At 51.9% G+C, this 20,174-nt stretch overlaps 1 protein-coding gene across 11 annotated transcripts in view; it reads left to right on the plus strand.

Annotated features, from left to right (window-relative positions):
- Epha10 (Eph receptor A10) overlaps positions 1–20,102 on the plus strand; it is a 36,272-nt gene extending 16,170 nt beyond the window's left edge. For 4 of the 11 annotated variants that reach the window (XR_003954919.1, XR_003954921.1, XR_003954920.1 and 1 more), the window contains 10 exons: positions 1,789–2,250; positions 4,854–5,025; positions 8,225–8,333; positions 14,308–14,366; positions 14,484–15,606; positions 15,954–16,015; positions 16,226–16,429; positions 16,664–17,175; positions 17,580–17,735; positions 17,915–20,101. Coding sequence is in view for 4 of the 11 variants with exons in the window: in XM_017320152.2 (XP_017175641.1) it covers positions 2,117–2,250; positions 4,854–5,025; positions 8,225–8,333; positions 14,308–14,366; positions 14,484–14,609; positions 15,421–15,606; positions 15,954–16,015; positions 16,226–16,429; positions 16,664–16,813; positions 16,982–17,175; positions 17,580–17,735; positions 17,915–18,029 (1,667 nt within the window). In the remaining 7 variants the exon portion in view is untranslated. Of the gene's footprint in view, positions 1–1,788; positions 2,251–4,853; positions 5,026–5,372; positions 6,105–8,224; positions 8,334–11,731; positions 11,833–14,307; positions 14,367–14,483; positions 15,607–15,953; positions 16,016–16,225; positions 16,430–16,663; positions 17,176–17,579; positions 17,736–17,914 lie in introns of those variants that run through there. The other 7 variants (XM_017320152.2, NM_001256432.2, XM_006503027.2 and 4 more) reach the window with 7 other exon arrangements.
- The last annotated feature ends 72 nt before the right edge of the window (positions 20,103–20,174 follow it).

Consider the following 20,174-nt stretch of genomic DNA (forward strand, 5'->3'; position numbering starts at 1 on the left):
CCTCTCTCCTCTTAGCTGACATCTTTTATTGGCTAGAACAGAAGTAAGCCCAACCCTAAAGCAATGGATGGTTGGATGGTGAAGGGTAGGATTGTCTTAGAGCAGCCAGGCAGTATTGACCTAAGTATTACATAGACACACACACAGACACACACAGACACACACACACACACACACACACACACACACACACACACACACACACACACACACACACCGCTGCAATCAAAACAGAACTCAGTTAATAGAGCAAGGGGACAGGCTGCTGCAGGTCTCCCTAGAAGCAGTTCTCCTGGCAACTTGGGCTGTGATGACTTCATCATGGACAGCTGGGGCTCAGGCTGAGGTTTTAGTTTGAGTGTTAGGTTTTGTTTGTTTTGTTTTTGAGTATGTGTATATATATGATTTGTGTGTGTGTGTGTGTGTGTGTGTGTGTGTGTAGGTATGTATGTATATATGGAGGTCAGAAGATACACTCTGGTGTCCATTTTTACCTCTCTTGTTTGAGAAAGAACATCTCCGTAAGCCAGGCTAACTCTCCAGAAAGCTTCCAGTACCAAAAAAACCTTTACATGGTTTCTGGGTTTTTGAACTGAGATTCTCGGATTTGTATGGCAAGTACTTTACCTACTAAGCCATCTTACTAACCCTTCCTTCTCAGAGCTATCCACCCTTTATCTAACACATCTCTGAGGGGCCAAAATGCAACTGTGTCCGGCTGTGGATTCCCCTGGCCGTCTGATGTTCTTGACTGACAAAGTTCAAACGTGACATTTCTCGCCTCTCTCTGACTCTGCCCCCATCTGGGTCGAGAAAGGGCTTTACCACCTCCTAGGAAGCTCACTTCTACTTCTAAGCCAGGCCCAAGTGAATTCAGCCTGCCGGGGACAGGGGAGAGAGAGTACGCTCAGCAGCTGTGCAGTGGAGCGACAGGCTGCTATTGTCCGGCTCACAAAGACATTGCTTTTTTCAAAGGGTCAGGCACTGGGGGAAAGACTAAAGGATTTTTTTAAAGTTATTTTTAGGATGGGAGACAGTACCGCTCAGTTGGTAGTGTAGCCTAGGGTTCACTACAGCCACATGGGTCTGTCTAGTCCCACTGGCTTTACAGAGGTTAAAAATACGACACTCCCTCCCTGTCCCCTATACCAGCAATCAGCTGTCAACTGTGAGTTTTGGCTCCAGTGATGTCCATCGGCATCATTGGAATTTAAATTGGGCCTACTGGGTATATACCACATGAGACCGGAAGCCATATCCAAGCCCTTGTCAAAGGGCAGGGTATATGTGTGCCATCTCCACCTCTGCCCTTTGCTATCTGATGTCTATTTTTTTCTGACTCCCCGGCGTCCCAGAATCTGATACTGCTTTTTGCACTATTTCAAGGGCCTCTTGCCTGTGCAGGACACTGCTGGTCACCAGCCGCTCCCGCTGGCGAACTTGATCAAGCCCTTGACTGGGTCGAGTCTCATCCCAAGGCCTTCATATACAATTCTCCATGCTGTGAGACTGGTTCTCTGAGAATCCTTTGTGAATTCTTTATAGGGTTTTCCACATTGAGATCATGCCATCCCATGAGGCCTTTGTGTCTTCCCATTCACGACTTTTGTTTGTTTTCCTTGCCTGGTTGCTTTGGCTAGAGCTTTTAGCAGTGACTGGCATCCTGGCCTTTCTCCAGACAGAACGCTCCCCGTCTTTCACTCTTGAGTGTGATGCTCACTGTGGGCTTTCCACGTTTGTCCTTTATCATGTTGGGGTGATTTTCTTCTAATCCTCGCTTGTCTGCAGCCATACCGCCGTGAACGAGCCAATCTGGGCTGCACACTTTCTTAGCTCTTCAAACCACAGAATGAGACTGAAGGATGAGAAGCAAGCAGGATGAGGAAAACTGGGAAGGCAAGCAGGGCTTTCCTTCCCAGTAGGCAACAAAAGTGAGAGAAGCCTTGGCCACAAATTCTCCCTAAGCCCCTGGTCCTACCTAGACTTTGCCCTTCTGGCCTCACAGGCCACGCCCACATTTAACCCCGCTCCCCTGTGCATGCCCCGCTCCTTCTGCCCCCACCCGGAGCTTGTGGGCAGAGAGTCCAGGAGAGCATCCCGCTTTGCTTACTCTCAGCACCATGGGAAGAGGATGAAATCCGCAGGGACCGCGTGGAGCCCCAAAGCGTATCGCTGTCGTGGCGAGAGCCTGTGCCTGCTGGAGCTCCTGGAACCAACAGCACAGAGTATGAGATCCGCTACTATGAGAAGGTGAGTCCCAGCAGGAAACAACCTAGATCCCAGCCTGCCTGCCTTCCTCAGCCTTATTCTTCAGCCACGAGGCCTCCTCAGGCCCTTCCTTCCTTCTGTCTCTCCTTCCTCACCCACAGACTGCTCCAGTTCATCTCCTTGGTTTAGCAGAGATAAAGAGCTGGCTGTGGGGCGGGTCTGTTTTGCCTGGCTGAGTTTGCAAATATGATTAGCAGACACTTTTGCAAAAGAAAGGCACACAGAGATATGTGTGAGCCACCTGAACACATTGCCAAGCTGGTGGTAGGGTGGGGTGGAGAACGTTCCAGAATGGGGGTCTGCATTCCTGTGGCTTACTATAGACGGTGCATCACTTATTAAATCCATACATCCTCATGTATGTCATATATGTCTATGTCTATATGATGGTGCACACATCTTAAATTCCAGCAAAGGCAGGCAGATCTCTGAATTGGAGGCCAGTCTGGGATACATAGGAAAAAAAAAAAAAACCCTGTCTAAATAAATAAATGCTCACCATCAATTCCATAGAATTATTTTAGTTTTGAGATAGGGTCTTGCCGTGTAGCCCAGCTGACCTCAGCCTCTAGACCACCATCCCCAGCTTTCTATATAGCAAACAGTGCCTTGTGAGAAACTTTTTTGTTTGCTCTGAGACAGGTTCTCTCTGTGGAGCCTTAGTTGGTCTGGGATTCACTGTGTAGACCAGGATGACCTTGAGTTTATCTTGACCTCTGTCAAGATCTTGTCTCTGTCTCCTCATAAACCTAATCTCTGCCTCCTGCCTGCTGGGATTGAAGGTGTTGAGGGCGTGCGCGCCACACCCAACCTTCTGCCTAATGTTGTGATTCTTGTCCCTATTCCCACCCCAGGCTGCCTCCCTCTAATGCCCTTCCTCACACATAACCTTAACCTTATGGTCTTCTCTTTTCTTTCTTCTCCTCCTCTTTTTTTTTTTTTTTTTGGTTTTTTGAGACTGGGTTTCTCTGTGTAGCCCTGGCTGTCCTGGAACTCACTTTGTAGACCAGGCTGGCCTCGAACTCAGAAATCCACCTGCCTCTGCCTCTGGGATTAAGGGCGTGCGCCACCACGCCTGGCTTTCTTCTCCTCCTCTTTTTTTTTTTTTTAAAGACTTATTTATTTTATTTTATTATATATGAGTACACTGTAGCTATCTTCAGATGCACCAGAAGAGGGCATCAGATCTCATTACGGGTGATTGTGAGCCACCATGTGGTTGTTGGGATTTGAACTCAGGACCTTCGGAAGAGCAGTCGGTGCTCTTAACCACTGAGCCATCTCTCCAGCCCCTTTTCCTTCTCTTTTATTTGTGGTTTAGTTATTTACTTTTGAGATCAGGCCTTCCGTAGCCCCAGCTAGCCTCCTGCCTCCACCTCCTATGCGCTGGGATTACAGACATGCGGCTCCAAGGCCACCTTTCTCTTCTCCATTGCATTTTCAATCTGCGGTTAGTGATAGTTCAGCTGAGATTTGATGAATGGAGTTGTTTCCCACCCCGTGCTCTCTTTCCCCATCAATTTGGCGTCTTTAGCTCTGGGATGTGATCATCTGGGAAATGGTGCCTCACTTTTATGCAAATTAATTCATTAAAGAGAAACTTCTTCCCGAGGGTGACAAGATTCCACTCCCTCAGCGCTGTGTAGGGCTTTGCTGAGTCAGATAATGGCTTTGATTAATAGAAGTCTGTCGAGAGCTGTGACAGTTGGGGTGCCCAGGAAAAAACCGGGTCACCACATCACTTTTGGATGTATGAGCCTGGGTGACCAGGATGGGGAGGCTGCTGGCTGAGAGGAGGGGAGCAGGCAGGGCTGCTCGGTGAGCACGGTCTTTTTCTGTATGAGGCTCATCAGCCATCGAGTGGATTTCCTATAAGTCTAAAGCTCAGATCAAAGCTGTGGGCTGGAGAGATGGCGTTGGGGGAGAAGTTTGAGCCTAGAGAGGAACGTTGGGTGTCAGATGTACTGGGGTACAACAAAGGTCAGACCTGGAAGATTTAAAAGTGTCACCCTGGCTGGCCCTTCCTTAACAAGGATGGGGGTGGAGAGCACAGGGTGAGTAGGGGAGGCTTCACAAGGGCTGCCTAAGACCCCCGCACAGAAAGTAGCTGCTCACAGGTTACAGTCTGTCTGTGTTCTCCTGAGCCTCCAGCTAAGTCTGTCTTTACCCCTGGAGTCTGGGTGCCTCATCTGGGAATCCAAACAGAACAAAGCCAACAAGATAATCCTTGTTCTCCTCTGCTTCGCAAATCAGATGACAGGGAGAGGAGAAGCCTTGTGCTCACCAAGGACAGGGCAGGTGGCTATGTGAGGCTTGCTTTTGCTCTGGCCTGCCTCATCCCTGGATGGCCAAGCCCTGGTAGCCACCACCTACTCACCCCTGCAAACGAAGCTCTGGCCTATTATGGGATTGAGTCTTGAGGAGAGAGAGGCACTGGGGATTCTATGGAAGAAATTGCTGCTGTTTCTCAGATGATGTGGGTCAGGGTCCCCCGCCCCCCAATTTCAGGGTAGTCCCTTGCGTCTCCCTGTCCCACCCTCCTCTCAGCCTCTTGGGTCGGGGCCTCACTGCTCCATCTTCTCCAGGGTCAGAGTGAGCAGACTTACTCCACAGTGAAGACAGGAGCACCGGCTGTCACTGTCACCAACCTGAAGCCTGCTACCAGATACGTTTTTCAGATCCGGGCGGCCTCCCCAGGACCTTTGTGGGAGGCCCAGAGCTTCAGTCCAAGCATTGAAGTGCAGACTCCAGGGGAAGGTAAGTGATGTGTGTGAGTGCTTGGAAGATTCTGGATGCAGGCAGCAGGGAGAGACAAGGGAAGGGATTAAGCGAGTCCAGAAGGGAGTCACAGAAGAGCTTCAGGCCTTTAATCCCAGCACTAGGGAAGCAGAGGCTGGCAGATCTCCTGATCTCCAGAGTGAGTTCCGGGACAGCCAGGGATACACAGTGAAACTCTGTCTCAAAAAACTGAAAACCAAAACCAACAACAAAACCCAACCCAAACAAACAAACAAAGAGGGGAGGGGGAAGCACTTCACATCTTAGTCAGAGAATTTGAGATCCACCTGCAGTAGTGACCCACTGGGCATCTTCCCTGAGCACAGGGACCCCTAACACCTGTGCCAGCTGGTGTGCCCCTCCTTGGAGGATGCCCAGCCTCATCAAGATCGCCTCTCTCTGGACCTTGCTGGATCCCCCCTGCTGCTCTTCCCTCTGGTCCTCCTTGGCACACTGTCTGCCGTCCTCTCCAGGCTTAGCATGTGAAGCCAACTTGAGACCAGGATCTACATAGAATTCAAGGTCAGCAGAGATGACATCAATAAGTAGTGGAGCTGGAGGTGAACTAGCATCATCCCAGCGCGTGGGAGGGAAGGAAGGGGAACCAAGAGTTTGAGGCCAGCCTGGGCCGCATGAAATCCTGCCTCAAGAAACAAGAAAGGGGCTAGGAGGTGGTGGCACACGCCTTTAATCCCAGTACTCGGGAGGCAGAGGCAGGCAGATTTCTGAGTTCGAGGCCAGCCTGGTCTACAGAGTGAGTTCCAGGACAGCCAGGCCTACACAGAGAAACCCTGTCTCGAAAAACCAAAAAGAAGGAGGAGGAGGAGGAGGAGGAGGAGGAGGAGAAGGAAGAGAAGAAGAAGAAGAAGAAGGGGGGCTGGAGAGATGGCTCAGAGTTTAAGAGCACTGACTGCTCTTCTAGAGGTCCTGAGTTCAATTCCCAGCAACCACATGGTGGCTCACAACCATCTGTAATGGGATCTGATGCCCTCTTCTGGTGTGTCTGAAGTCAGCTACAGTGTACTCATATAAATACAAAGAAAAAAAGAAAAAAGAAACAAGATAGGAAGGGAGGGAGGGAGAGGAAAGAAGAATGGAAGGGACAGAGGCGGGAGGGAGGGAGGGAGGGAAGGAGGGAGGGAGGGAGAAGTGAATGGTGTATAAATCACTTCTCAATAAAGTTCCAACAACAAAAGAAAAGCTGAACTCCCTATCTTTCAATTCCCTATCTTTCAATGGCCTCCTTCCTGGTGCCTTGCCTGCTTCTTCCCCTTCCTTCCAGTACCCCCCACCCCCTATCCCCCATCCCCCTTCAGCACACAGCCGGAAGCTTCGAAGCTTCGCGCGCTCTCTCTCTGTTGCTCATCTGCTGGCCCCAGTCCTCAGGATCTCACCCTGGGCAGTTCATCGTAGTATTTACCTCAACAAAGGCAGCTCCCCCTAAGAGGCATTCTGGCACCTGCTGTCAAGATAAGAATTCTTTCCAACCTGCTCCACAACTGTAATCCAAGATAGGAAACGCTGGGAGCCCGAAGAGAGGTGAAGATGAAATATGGAGACAGCCCTGGATCGGGGAAGATGGACAGGCAGGAATGCCCCGTCCGTGTCTGGCCGCGGACAGGTGCTGTCAAGAGCAGATGAGAGCCGTGTCTTGAGACTGGGGAATATTTGGACAAGTGGAAGCGAGTAAGGAAGGCGTTTGGTAGTGGAAGCCACCTGAGCCCACCTCACCATGCCCTGTTCAACATTGCCTGGCCCCCAGGCTTGAGCCTTCCTCACCCCAAGCCTGCTACAGAAAGCCATCTTTCTACTCAGCGTCCTGTGCCTCTCCACACCCCTCCTTCCCATCCTGGCTCCCAACTCCAGAAGCTATCTCTGTCATTCCTTCTCCAGCCAAGCAGGAACAGGCAGTGCACTCCTCCTGGATGGTTCGTTCTCCTTAGCCTGCATCCAAGGTCCTCTAGCTGTGCCTCCCCAATATCCCTCCATTCCCAGATTCAGCTTCCACCCTGCTCCCCTCTGCCTCTGTAGGGTGTATCCTCCAGTTCTGTGGGCTGCTTATCATTTCCCAGGCCCCATTTGTGCATATGGGCCTGGGATGCAGACTCTGTGTCTTTCGGTCTCCCAGCCCTCCACCCTGCTCTGGATATGGTTTTTTTTCTATAGTTAAGTATTGTTTATATTGTTTACTAACTTATTTACTCTTGTCTCTCAGTCTGGGCTTGTGCACTTCTTTAAGCAGACTGGGGTCCTGTGAGTGTCTGTCCAGTTTCGAAGCTGCTTTGACAGTAGGCAGAGGATTTGAGGGGGCAGGTTCCAGTCTTGGGTTCACCTGGGTGTGGTGGCACATGATGTAATCTCAGCACTTGGGAGGCAGAGGCAGAAGGGTCAGGAGTTCAAAGTCACCCTTGGCTACATAAGTTGGAGGTCAGCCCAGGTTACATGATATGCCATTTTGAAAATGAAATCAAAACCCTGTTGTTCCCACCACTTAGAAGCTGTGTGATTTTGGACGAATTAGATAACTTTCCACAACTTGTCCCCTCTGCTTTAACTGGAGACTGTGACCCTCCCAGGACTTCTGGAGTGATGAGGCCAGATGGTATAGTTCAGGTACGAAGCAGCCTGTCTTAGACACAGGCATGCTCGATGTTGAGGCACTGCTGTTGGCGGATACTCCGTGCTGGGGAAGGGACTTGGAGCAGAGGCTGTGACTCTGCAGAGCTTCTGGAAGTCACTTGTTTACTTGAAAGGCATAAGGGGGACTGGAGAGATGGCTCAGCGGTTAAGAGCACTGACTGCTTGTCTGAAGGTCCTGAGTTCAATTCCCAGCAACCACATAGTGGCTCACAACCATCCGGCGCCCTCTTCTGGAGGGTGTGAAGACAGCTACAGTGTACTTAAATATAATTAAAAAAAAAAAAAAAAAAAAAAAAAAAGGCATAAGGGGAGGCCAACCCCAGCAACTGGGACTCTTGCCTCCTCTCAGAGCTAAGCTGCAGTTGGGAGGCCCTGCCTGCAAGCAGAGGGGTTTGGCACACTAATTGCCACCTTGGGTGTTGGTCACTGTGTATCAAACGGCTGAGGGATCCTCCTGGCATTGGTGCTTGCCTAGCTAGTCCTTTGCCTGCCTCAGCCCCCTGTTTTGTTTTTTTTGTTTTGTTTTTTTCCTCTCTAGTTGCCCCAGGGTCCAGGGACCAGAGCCCTGCAGTGGTTGTCACCGTGGTGACCATCTCAGCCCTCTTGGTCCTGGGCTCCGTGATGAGTGTGTTGGCCATCTGGAGGAGGTAGGTAGTTGGTTTCACCCCAGTGACCTCTGGTAGGTTCTGTCACCATGTGCATAAAATATGTACACACAAGTACCTATAAGTGCAACACACACACACACCAAGTTCACAGACTGAGACTCAAGCACACTGCTGCATAGATCCCAATGCCGCCAGGGAACGCACGCCAGCGACCCCAGCACTTAGGTTGTGGAGGCAGGGAGGTCAGGGGTTCAAGTCCTACTTCAGCTACATATAGAATTTGAGGCCTGCCTGGGCCCTTGCCTTCCCCTCCCTTCAAAAAGGTAGCAGTGTGACCAGGGCAGCCCCTCCCCCACACGCTGCTCGCGCACCAGCTGCAGGCACTGCAGCTAGCTCAGCCGTGCTGGGATGAAGGGGATTTAGCTCCTTAACTCATTAAATGTCAGAAGGCATCGCGGAGGATGGAATCAAGCTCCAGCTGCTCCTGTGCGATTAGGATTCTCCCGAGTGCCTCGCGGGCTCTGGCCCTCGGGGGATCTTGAACACAAGCAAAGAGGAAAAAGTCAGTAAGTGGGTGGGAGAGAGGGGGACAGGGAGGGAAACTCATCCGTCTGAGCCACGCCCCTCCCCTCTAAGAAGCTTGCAGGCAGAAAACGTTGGGGAAGACGAGGGAGGGGACTGGGGGAAAGAAGGGGAGGGGCCAGGACTGGTCAGGTCTGGTTGGAAGAAGATTCCATTTCCTTTGCACAAAGCAGAGACTTGTTAGCAGTGTGTATCCCCACCCTGCCCAGGGCCCTATGCTACGCCCAGGGGTCCCTGGCAACCCCATTCTGGGGCTGTGGTAGGCAGAACTGGTGGGTTGGAGCTGGGCGTTGAGGCAAAGCGGGCTGACTGGGGAGCCTCATATCAAGGGTCTGAGCCACCTGTGGGCTAGAGGAAGAGTGAGTGTTTCTTTGATACTGGCTATTTGCATGGCCTTGACCAAAGCTGGTGACAGAGGAGAGATGATTGTCCTGCAGCTCCAGGAGCCATTTGTGTCAGGCAGATGTGACAAGCTGGGATCAAAGGCATGAGCACTGAGGAGACAGAGGCAAGTGGAACTGTGAGTTCAAGGCCAGCCTGGTCTCCATAGAGAGTTCCAAGATCGCCAGAGCACAACAGAGAGACACTATCTCAAAAGGGGTGGGGGAGGGAGGACAAGGAGGAGAAGCAGGGCAAGCATGGGAACTCCTTCCTCACAGAGCCTCACAGGACTTATGTACTCTGGGTCTGCTGGGAAATCAGGGATGGGCAGCTGCTGGGAGCATCCTGGCTTTAACCATCAGGGCTGTGGAGACAGGAGGCAGGAGAGTTACCAGTGTACAGGAACAGGCTAGGATTAGCTACAGCCTAGCTGCCGATTTCAGGACAAGCTGCCTTTCAGTAATGAGAACCAGAGAGAGTAAGTAAGTTACAATACCAAGTAATGGATTGAATTACAAGAATTTCTTTTTAAAGGTTTGTTTTTAGGTATGTGTATTTTTATTTATGGGCGAGAGTGGATGTGGGGTATTCGTGTGTGTGTGTGTGTGTGTGTGTGTGTGTGTGTGTGTAGTCACATCTACTCCAACAAGGCCACACCTCCCTGATCCTTCCTAGATAGTTCCACTAGCTTGAGACAAGGCATATGAGACTATGGGGCCATTCTCATCCTGACCACACACTGAGCCTTAGTAAGTATGTTAGCCATCTGTTACTGTGACAAAATGTACAATACAGTTAATTCGTGACAAAGAAAAGTTTTGAGAGGCTCACAGTTTCAGTAGTTTGATCAAGTGACCTTGGTCTTGTGGGTAGCAAGTTATCACAATAGGAGCTCATAGCAGAGGCTCACTTCATTGGCAGCCAGCAAGCAGAAACTCAGGAAGGGGCTGGGGTCACAATGTTCTCCTAAAGGGCATGTCCTCAGTGGCCCAATTTCCTTCTCCCAGACCACATCTCCCAAAGGCCCCACCACCTCCTTTTTCACCCCAGGTTGTGGACCTCAACCTTTAGCACTCAAGCCTTTGGGGGACAGTCCAAATTCACACCATATATGCCAGTGTGATGGTATACACCTTTGAGGTTAGCCTGGTCTATATATGGAGTTGCAAGACAGTCAGGATTACAAAATGAGACCAACTCACAGCAACAAAACAAGAAACAAAAGTAAAACACCCACACTATGTCTGTAAGCTCTTTGTTAGCATGGTGTTGTAGGCAGGGCTGTCTTTATTATGGTTTTATTACATAGGAAAAAAAAATGAGCCACCCAGTTCCACAGCCACTGTATGGGAATGCTGGGATGCAAGAGCTCACAGTGGGTTGCAAAGGGCATGCGTCAGAGTCCTTTCATGCCTTTCTCTCCTGTGACACATTTCCCTTTTGCAAACTGTTCCCCAATCCTACTTCCTTCTTCAGTAGGACCTTGTCTCCTGTGCTTTCTCCTTCCTCGGTTCCTGTGACAGCCCACTTCTATTCCTCTTCTGCATCCCCTTCCCATCCTCTTCCCATCCTCTTCTGCATCCTCTTCCCATCCCCTTCCCATCCCCTTCTGCATCCCCTTCCCATCCCCTTCCCATCCCCTTCCCATCCCCTTCTGCATCCCCTTCCCATCCCCTTCCCATCCCCTTCCCATCCCCTTCCCATCCCCTTCCCATCCTCTTCCCATCCTCTTCCCATCCCCTTCCCATCCCCTTCCCATCCCCTTCCCATCCACTTCCCATCCTCTTCTGCATCCCCTTCCCATCCCCTTCCCATCCCCTTCCCATCCTCTTCTGCATCCCCTTCCCATCCCCTTCCCATCCCCTTCCCATCCTCTTCCCATCCTCTTCTGCATCCTCTTCCCATCCCCTTCCCATCCTCTTCCCATCCTCTTCCCATCCCCTTCCCATCCCCTTCCCATCCCCTTCTGCATCCCCTTCCCATCCCCTTCCCATCCCCTTCCCATCCTCTTCCCATCCCCTTCCCATCCCCTTCCCATCCCCTTCCCATCCTCTTCCCATCCTCTTCTGCATCCTCTTCCCATCCCCTTCCCATCCCCTTCCCATCCCCTTCCCATCCTCTTCTGCATCCTCTTCCCATCCCCCTCCGCAACTCTCTTCCCCTCTAGCCTGATCATTCCCAGTTCTTCCTTTCAGGCTCCCTCGTCTCCCCCGGGCAGAGTACAGAGCCCTGGTTTGTATTTTCAGAACAGCTTCACCTTCCATCAGATTCCCTACTCATAGACTCCTCTTCATCTCCCACCACCCAGGAGTTAATAAATCCACACTATAAGCCTGATGTAGCAAGCTAAGGTATCTGAACTTTCCCGTTTTGCTTGGCAGTGGCTCTCCGTGAGCTCTCTGGGCTCCTCGCTCTTTCATTCAGCTACCTGCAGTCTCCAAGCCCCATGGTCCTGTCATCTTGTCCTTCCACAGATCTCTCACAGGATTGGCCATCCCATAGCTCAAGCTACTGCCATCTCCTGAGGGAACTATAGATGGCTCCCTTCTGGCTGCCGGGGTCTTCTTTCTCAAGTGTAAGCTGGGGGGGGGGAAACATATAAAATATAAATTAAGTCAGGGCATTCCCTTGCTCCAGGTCCCCACCAGCTTTCCTTTGCTCCCAGAACAAAAGCCAGAGCCTTCGTGGGGCCAGGGAAGCCCAGCCTCTAGATCCAGATTGCCCTGGGCTTTGCCTCTGGCTCAGGAAAGATCAGCCTGTTACTCCTGACAGGGTAGTATGGAGCTTTGGGCCAGGAGTATAGACTTGCACAGCTCTGGAGTTTGCTCAAAGCAAAATCACCAGGAACAGAGAATGGCACTGAAAAGCTAGGGGGATGGGCTTCGGGTTGTCTGTGTGCTGAGAGGAGGAGGTTGTCAGACTCCAAACCATGGCTACAGCTGTGACTGAGGCAGCAAAAGGTGAAGAAAGGGGGAGGGTGGGTGGGGGGAAGAATCTTTCAGCAGGGGTGGTGCAGTGCGTAAAAGTGCTTGCCATTAAGTTTGGTGACCTGAGTTCAATCCCTGGGACCCACATAGTGGAAGGAGAGAAACTGTTCCCTCGTTTTCTGACTTCCACAGGAGTGCCAGTCATAGCATGTTCGTGCACATGTGCATGCACGCATACATGCATACACACACACACAAAGAGGTAATTTTTTAAAGATTTATTTATTTATTTATTTATTTATTTATTTATTTATTTATTTATTTATTTATTTAATGAGTGCTCCATCTGCATGTACACCTGCAGGCCAGAAGAGGGCATCAGATCCCATTACAGATGGTTATGAGCCACCATGTGGTTGCTGGGAATTGAACTCAGGATCTCTGAAAGAGCAGTCAGGGCTCTTAACTACTGAGCCATCTCTCCAGCCTGAAAGAGGTAATTTTTAAGAACACTGAAGCTGTCTTCAGACACCCCAGAAGAGGGCATCAGATCTCATTACAGATGGTTGTGAGCTACCATGTGGTTGCTGGGATTTGAACTCAGGACCTTTTTTTTTTTTTGAGACAGGGTTTCTCTGTGTAGCCCTGGCTGTCCTGGAACTCACTTTGTAGACCAGGTTGGCATCAAACTCGGAAATCCTCCTGCCTTTGCCTCCCAAGTGCTGGGATTAAAGGCGTGCACCACCATGCCTGGCCCAAGGTAAATTTTTTTAAAATATTTATTTATTTATTATATGTAAGTACATTGTAGCTGTCTTCAGACACATCAGAAGAGAGCATCAGATCTCATTACAGATGGCTGTGAGCCACCATGTGGTTGCTGGGGCTTGAACTCAGGACCTTAGCAAGAGCAGCGATGCTCTTAACCGATGAGCCATCTCACCAGCCCCCGGTAATTTTTAAAAGATTGAAATATACTGGGCAGTGATAGCACACACCTTTAATCCCAGCACTTGGGAGGCAGAGGCAGGCAGATTTCTAAATTCAAGACCAGCCTGGTCTACAGAATGAGTTCCAGGACAGCCAGGGCTGTGTTTCACACAGAGAAACACTGTCTTGAAAAAAACCAAAAGAACCCCTCCCCCCCAAAAAAAAGGAAGGAAGGAAGGGGGGTTGTAAAAATGGCTTAGTGAGCCAGGCATAGTGGCACATACCTTTAATCTCCTCATTTGGGAGGCAGAGGCAGGTAGATCCCTGTTTTAGTTAGGGTTTTACTGCTGTGAACAGACACCATGACCAAGACAACTCTTAAAAGGGAAACATTTAATTGGGGCTGACTTATAGGTTCAGAGGTTCAGTCCATTATATCAAGGTAGGAGCATGGTTCAGGAAGAACTGAGAGTTCTACATCTTCATCTAAAGGCTGCTAGGACGAGACTGTTTCCAGCCAGCTAGGAGGAGGGTCTCAAAGCCCACACCCACAGTGACACACCTACTCTAACAAGGTCACACCTCCTAATAGTGCCAAGTCCTGGGCCAAGCATATTCAAGCCACCACAATCTTTGTAGGCCAGCCTGGTGAGTTCCAGGATAGCCAATACTACACAGAGAAACCCTGTCTTGAAAAATCAAACCAAACAACCAACCAACCAAACAAACAAAACGATGGCATAGTGGAGAAGGGCATGCAAGAACCCACAGGGTGGAAGGAAAGAACCAACTTCTGCAACTTGTCACACACACACACACACACACACACTTAATAAATCTAAAAACAAATTAAATTTAAAATAAAAGAAGCCAACAGGACAAGAAAGTCGCTCCCCAGAAGGGGCACAGAGCTTTTTTTTTTTTCTTTTTTTTTTTTTTTTTTTTTTTTTTTTTTTTTTTTTTTGAGACAGGGTTTCTCTGTGTAGCCCTGGCTGTCCTGGAACTCACTTTGTAGACCAGGCTGGCCTCGAACTCAGAAATCCGCCTGCCTCTGCCCCCCAAGCACTGGAAGTGCGCCACCACGCCCGGCTGAGCTTTTCTTTCTGAAGGGACCAAGAGGTGCTGCTCTGGGCACTGGTGATGTGGGAAGGGCTGGGGTCGCCTGGTGAAAGGATGCCTCTGCGTCCCCACAGGCCCTGCGATGGCAAAGGAAGTGGCAACGCCCATGACGAAGAGGAACTGTATTTCCACTGTGAGTTGTCCGTGCCGCACAGACCTCTGTCTTTGGCTCCTTCCCAGCTGCCACCTCCTGTTATCCCAGCAATGAGTCCCCTTCCCTCAGTCTTGCTTTCTCTTCCTCTGTTCTCAGTCAAAGTCCCGACACGACGCACGTTCCTGGACCCCCAAAGCTGCGGGGACCCGTTGCAGGCTGTGCATCTGTTTGCCAAAGAACTAGATGCCAAAAGCGTCACCCTGGAGAAGAGCCTGGGAGCAGGCAAGCCCTGGACCCCAGAAGCCTGGATCCATCAGGGAGCTCCGCACACTGGATAAACCCCACCCACCAGGCAACACCCACTATGGAAAGCCCCACGTCTTCGCCACCTCTTTTCTGAAAGCCCGTCCCCCACCCATGGCCCGAAGCCCCGCCTCTGCACTAAGGGCACCCCTTCCCTGAAAGCCCCTCGCCCACCTGAAGTATCTGTGACTCTGCACTCTCTTGGTCTGTTCCCTAGGTCCCTGTGGGACATCTGCCTCCGGACCATTCTCCAGGCAGTCTCAAATTTAGACCCAGGCTTTTATGGAGTAGTGAGGAGAGGTTTTTCCAGGAAGCTTCGGGCCAGACACACCTGAGGTCTGATGATGGATTAGCGGAGTGACTAAGAGGCTCACCCTCGTCAGCTCTGAACCTCAATTTCTCGCCTAAAAGGCTGCTATGGGAACTCCGCAGGCTCAGGGCACCTTGCTGGCTTGTTACTGTGCTCCAAGAAACAGGCCTCTCCCCAGAACCCACACCACAGAAGGCAGGAAGAGCTGTAGGGCAGAACAGATGTAGTTGTCACTTGCCCTGGGCTTTGCAGCATCTAATGACCTTTGATGGGCAAGCATGTGCAAAGTTACTGTGTCTCTATCACACAGGAGACTAAGTAAGGCCAAGAGGAAAGAAAAAAAAAAAGGAGACCAAGGTTAAATGCTTCAAACTCAAGAGCTTCCCACAGCAAGCTGGAAAGGACCCCATGAGCCAGAGTTACCTTGTTTCGGTCTACCCCATTTGTTGGTGGGAGTCTGAGATGCCTGTTTCTTCACAGGACGATTTGGGGACCTGTGCTGCGGCTGCCTGCAGCTGCCCGGTCGCCAGGAACTGCCCGTGGCCGTGCACACTCTGAGGGATGGCTGCTCAGACTCCCAGAGGCTCAGCTTCCTGGCTGAGGCTCTCACCCTGGGGCAGTTTGACCATAGCCACATTGTGCGGCTGGAAGGCGTTGTCACCCGAGGTAGGCCTGGCACTACACATCCCTGTGCTTAGCACACCCGAGGCAGGCCTGGCATTACACATCCTTCGTGTGGGCATCAGGTGGGGTGCCCCTCTAGGCTATAGTGTGGGCCCAGGCACAAACCTTAGTTCACTTCCACTGACTTTGTCTCTGTCCCACTATGGACAGTTGACCTTTTTTTTTTTTTTTTAAACCTCAGCACCAGGGTGGGTGGGGGTGGGGCTGGGTGGGTGGCAAGATTAGAAAACTTGGCTTTGCTTCTGGCTCTTTGGGCTGAGGTGGAGGTGGTAGGGGGCGCTGTCCATAGGCAGAGGCAGTAACTCCGTGTGTCTCTGTCCCTGATACAGGAAACCCCTTGATGATTGTCACTGAGTACATGAACCTCGGGGCCCTTGATGACTTCCTCAGGGTGAGTAGCCGGTTGGAGCCCTGGGTGGAGAAGTATCAATGCCACGGGTTTTCTTGGCTCTTCTCTTTCCTTTTGGGCGTTGGGGTTGCCAGTGCTCCCATTGGGCAGGCTGGCCCGATGCTCACAGTACACCAAATCCCAGAGGGATGTAGACGCTCCCTGGGTGATCTGAGTGTACAGCACTGGCTTCAGTCCTCACCCGTCCCCTAGCATCACGAGGGGGAGCTGGTGGCTGCGCAGCTGATGGGTCTGCTGCCTGGGCTGGCATCGGCCATGAAGTATCTGTCGGAGATGGGCTACGTTCACCGGGGCCTTGCAGCCCGCCGAGTGCTTGTCAGCAGTGGCCTCCTCTGTAAGATCTCTGGCTTTGGGCGTGGTCCCCGGGACCGAGCAGAAGCTGTCTACACTACCATGGTAAGGAGCCCCCTTCTTTGCTCGCATGTGCTGTTTCTCTCCTTTCAGCCTCCTTCCCTACCTTGTCTCTTCCCTCTGGTGGTACCATGCCTGTGTCAGCCTGGCAGCTTCCTCAGATGTGGAGGGGTGAGGGGAAGACATGTGGGACTGGCTGTAGTAGGTGCTGGTGGCCTGCCTGGATGAAGCCTGCTGGTGACTTAATGCTTTCCTGCTCTGCCCTGCTTACCCACCTAGAGTGGCAGGAGCCCAGCGCTCTGGGCAGCTCCTGAGACTCTACAGTTTGGCCACTTCAGTTCTGCTAGTGATGTGTGGAGCTTTGGCATTGTCATGTGGGAGGTGATGGCCTTTGGGGAGCGGCCCTACTGGGATATGTCTGGACAAGATGTAAGTATGGCTCCAGCTCCCTGACCTCTTAGCTTCCAGACTTCTCACTCCCATCCCGCCTAGAGTCCCTGGGATGGTGGTGGGTGGTAGTGGTGGTGGTGGTGGTGGTGTGGTGTGTATGTTGGGTAATTGGAAGCATCCTGTCTGCTCCCCATCACTGGAGCCTAGGTAATCAAGGCCGTGGAGGATGGCTTCCGGCTGCCGCCCCCCAGGAACTGTCCCTCCCAACTGCATCGACTGATGCTCGAGTGTTGGCAGAAAGATCCAAGTGAACGGCCCAGGTTTTCCCAGATCCACAGCATCCTGAGCAAGATGGGGCAGGAGCCAGAACCCTCCAAGTGTGCCTCGACCACCTGTCTCAGGTATATCCTTACTGACCCCTAAGCCAGGCCAGCCAGCCAAACTTATCACCTGTCTGAAACTATTCTTCTAAATCTCCATGGCAACCAACCACCTCCTCGTACCTGTTCAGGTGTGAAGCTCAGCCCATTGTCCAGACCCATCTGACATCCCTGCTTCAGGCACATCTTACCTCATCAGGCAGTCATGCCCTGGAATTTGCCCTTTAATCAGCTCAGCTCCCCACTAACTTGAGTATCCTGACCCATGTCTTCAGAGGCTTTTGGGTGCCCAAGAGAGGCACGGTCATCACTGGGTGTGGTCACCTTACTTTTCCCTGTGTCTTTTCTTGAGCTGCTTTTCAAGAGTGACTGGGTCTTATGCCACACCCTGGCTGTTGTCAGACTGTAGCTTCTCTGCTCCTCAGGCCTCCCACACCCCTGGCAGACCGTGCCTTTTCTACCTTCCCCTCCTTTGGCTCCGTGGGTGCCTGGCTGGAGGCCCTAGACCTGTGCCGCTACAAGGACAACTTCTCTGCAGCGGGCTACGGGAGCCTAGAGGCCGTGGCTGAGATGACTGCCCAGTGAGTCTAAGAAGCCAAGGCCAGGGCTCAGGGAACCCAAGAGAGCCCCTTCCAACTTGGGAAAGCCCCATCTGTCCTGGGCCTGGTTCCTGTCCAGAGAAGGGGAAGTGGAGGGTTGGTTCCATGGGAGGGGTGGGAGAAGGATTAGCTCAGTTGGACATAACTCTTCCTCCTTGCAGGGACCTGGGGAGCCTTGGCATCTCTTCCGCAGAGCATCGAGAAGCCCTCCTTAGTGGGATCAGTGCCCTGCAGACTCGAGTGCTACAACTACAGGGTCAGGGGGTGCAAGTGTGAGCAGCTCAGCCCTGCCCAAGGACCTGCAAGCTACACTCCCGTTGGGTGGGAGGCGTGCTCTTCCTTAGTGGGCCCTGAGCTGGTTGGTACCACGTTGTCCCATTTCATTTTTCCTCTCAACACCTTGCTGACCTAGTGGTCCTAAAACGAGGTTCAGATCCCTGGATAGAACCCCAGACATAACAGTAGGAAGAAGGTTAGGGTGTCAAGGGAAGATTGGGGTGTCAAGGGTGTTGGTTGGGGAAGAGAGTTTCAGTTGTTGTCCTGGCTCAGGCCCCTTGAGCTTCCACACTCAGTGGGGATTGGGCCTAATCAGTGGGCATCTCATTTCCCTAGAGAGCTTTTGACTTGCCAGGCAGAAAGGGTCCCTGAGAGAGACCCATTGGTTCTGGCAGGGACCACAGCTGCCTAGGCACCTGAGTACGGGAGCCTGAGCCAGTGGGTAGTGTCCCTTATGTCCTGTGCCTTGGCTAGGTCTATCTGCACACTGGTACCAAGGCCCTAGCAGGCAAGTGGTGCTGAGCTCAGGGTCTGGACCCCAGGGGGACACTCCAGAGCTAATGTCTTCTTGCCTGGGGGTGGGCAGTTCAGGATGAGAGCCAGGCTCCTACTTGGCCACACACAGTCCTGGTGCTTGCCCTAGGTCCGGATGTCTGATTTGATTGCAACTGATTTCAGAGGAGCACAATAGGGGTGTTCTTCTGCATTCTGGAGGGGAAAGAGACTGAGGAAGGGGTGTGATAGGCTGATCTAGCCCCACTATATACTTGGGGAAGTCAGAGCCTATATATAGTCTCAGAGCCAGGGTCAATGCCAAACCAAAATCCAGGGAGAAGCCTAGCCCTGGAGAGAGCTTGTCCAGCCCTATGGTACTAGCACTTGTCCCTGGGAGCACAGTTAATCCTCTCTGGGTGAGCCCCTTCAGGCTGCTCAGTCCCTGTACACAACAAAAGAGTTTCCCTCCAGCGAGCCTCCCTGTATGATCTTCAGAGCTTTTGAAGGAGTATGGTGCTAAGCTGACCTATCTGCAAGGGCCTTGAGACCAAAGCCATCCCAGGAGGGCAGAAAGGCCGCTGGATGTGGACAGGACAATGGAGGTTAAGTTTGTCTACATGACCCCTGATGGAAGCCTGTTTTGCTATGTAGGGAGGAGAGGTGGCATGGGATGAGACAGAGCAGGTGAGAGTGGAGAGGGGTAGGCGGGATAGAGAACACCTCTGGAGGGGATCCCCCCAGGCACAGGGGAATGGGCAGGATTGTGGATGTTTGCATAGTGGGGTGTCCAAAAAGGCTTCTTAAAGTCAAAACTGAACAAGGCCTTGCAGGGCAGTGTGTCCTCTCCTTAGGGTGAATGGCATCAGCAGGCTCAGGGTCCAAGCAAGGATGTCTTAACAGAGAGCCTGGAGGGGGGCTGTAAACCACACTGCATCTTTGAATACCGCAGAGTGGGGAGCAGTGGCTCCCAGCAGTGCCTTTGGCCTTGACCTGCCCTCAGCAGCAGCTCCCTCAGAGCCTCCCCCATTTCCAGCTGTCTGCTCCCTGGGCACCTGAGCTCCGCGACTGGGGAATACTGGGACACTCCCACCTTTGACAGAACTGGGGTTATTGAAGCACTTCATCCTCCCTCCAGGGAAAACTGGCCCAACATCCAAGGCTCATGGGGACCAGTGCCCTGTCTTGGGTGATCAACCTCACCCTCATCTCCAGCTACATCAGTCATTAAGGTCAAAGTCCTCCCCTCCCCAGCTGTTTGCAGAGGGGTCCCTGGCTGTGTTGGCAGGACTTCGGTGTCCAGGGTAGACCTCCCCTCTCATGAGGAGGTCCTAGAATCCTGAGGGGTCCCAGGCCTCATCCTGCACAGGCACCAGCATGATACAGGGTGCTGGGTCACTGGGGACCCTCCGCAGATTTATTTTTATATATGGAGCTGTTCACTGGACAGAGGGAGGTCACCCACCCAGGGGAGGGACTGGTTGTGGGTGGAGGCTCCTTTGCGGAACTCTAGAGATGTGTTTATATTTCTGGGTTCGATATACAGTACCAAGTAATAAAAACTTGTCTGTGTCATGGTCCTCCTGTGTGTCCTTGTTGAAGCACTGAGCAGTTGTGAGTGGGATTCTGAACACAGAGCCTGGGTATGCGTGT

The sequence above is a fragment of the Mus musculus genome, chromosome 4 (genome assembly GCF_000001635.26).
Source record: "Mus musculus strain C57BL/6J chromosome 4, GRCm38.p6 C57BL/6J".
In the NCBI taxonomy this organism is placed as follows: domain Eukaryota; kingdom Metazoa; phylum Chordata; class Mammalia; order Rodentia; family Muridae; genus Mus; species Mus musculus.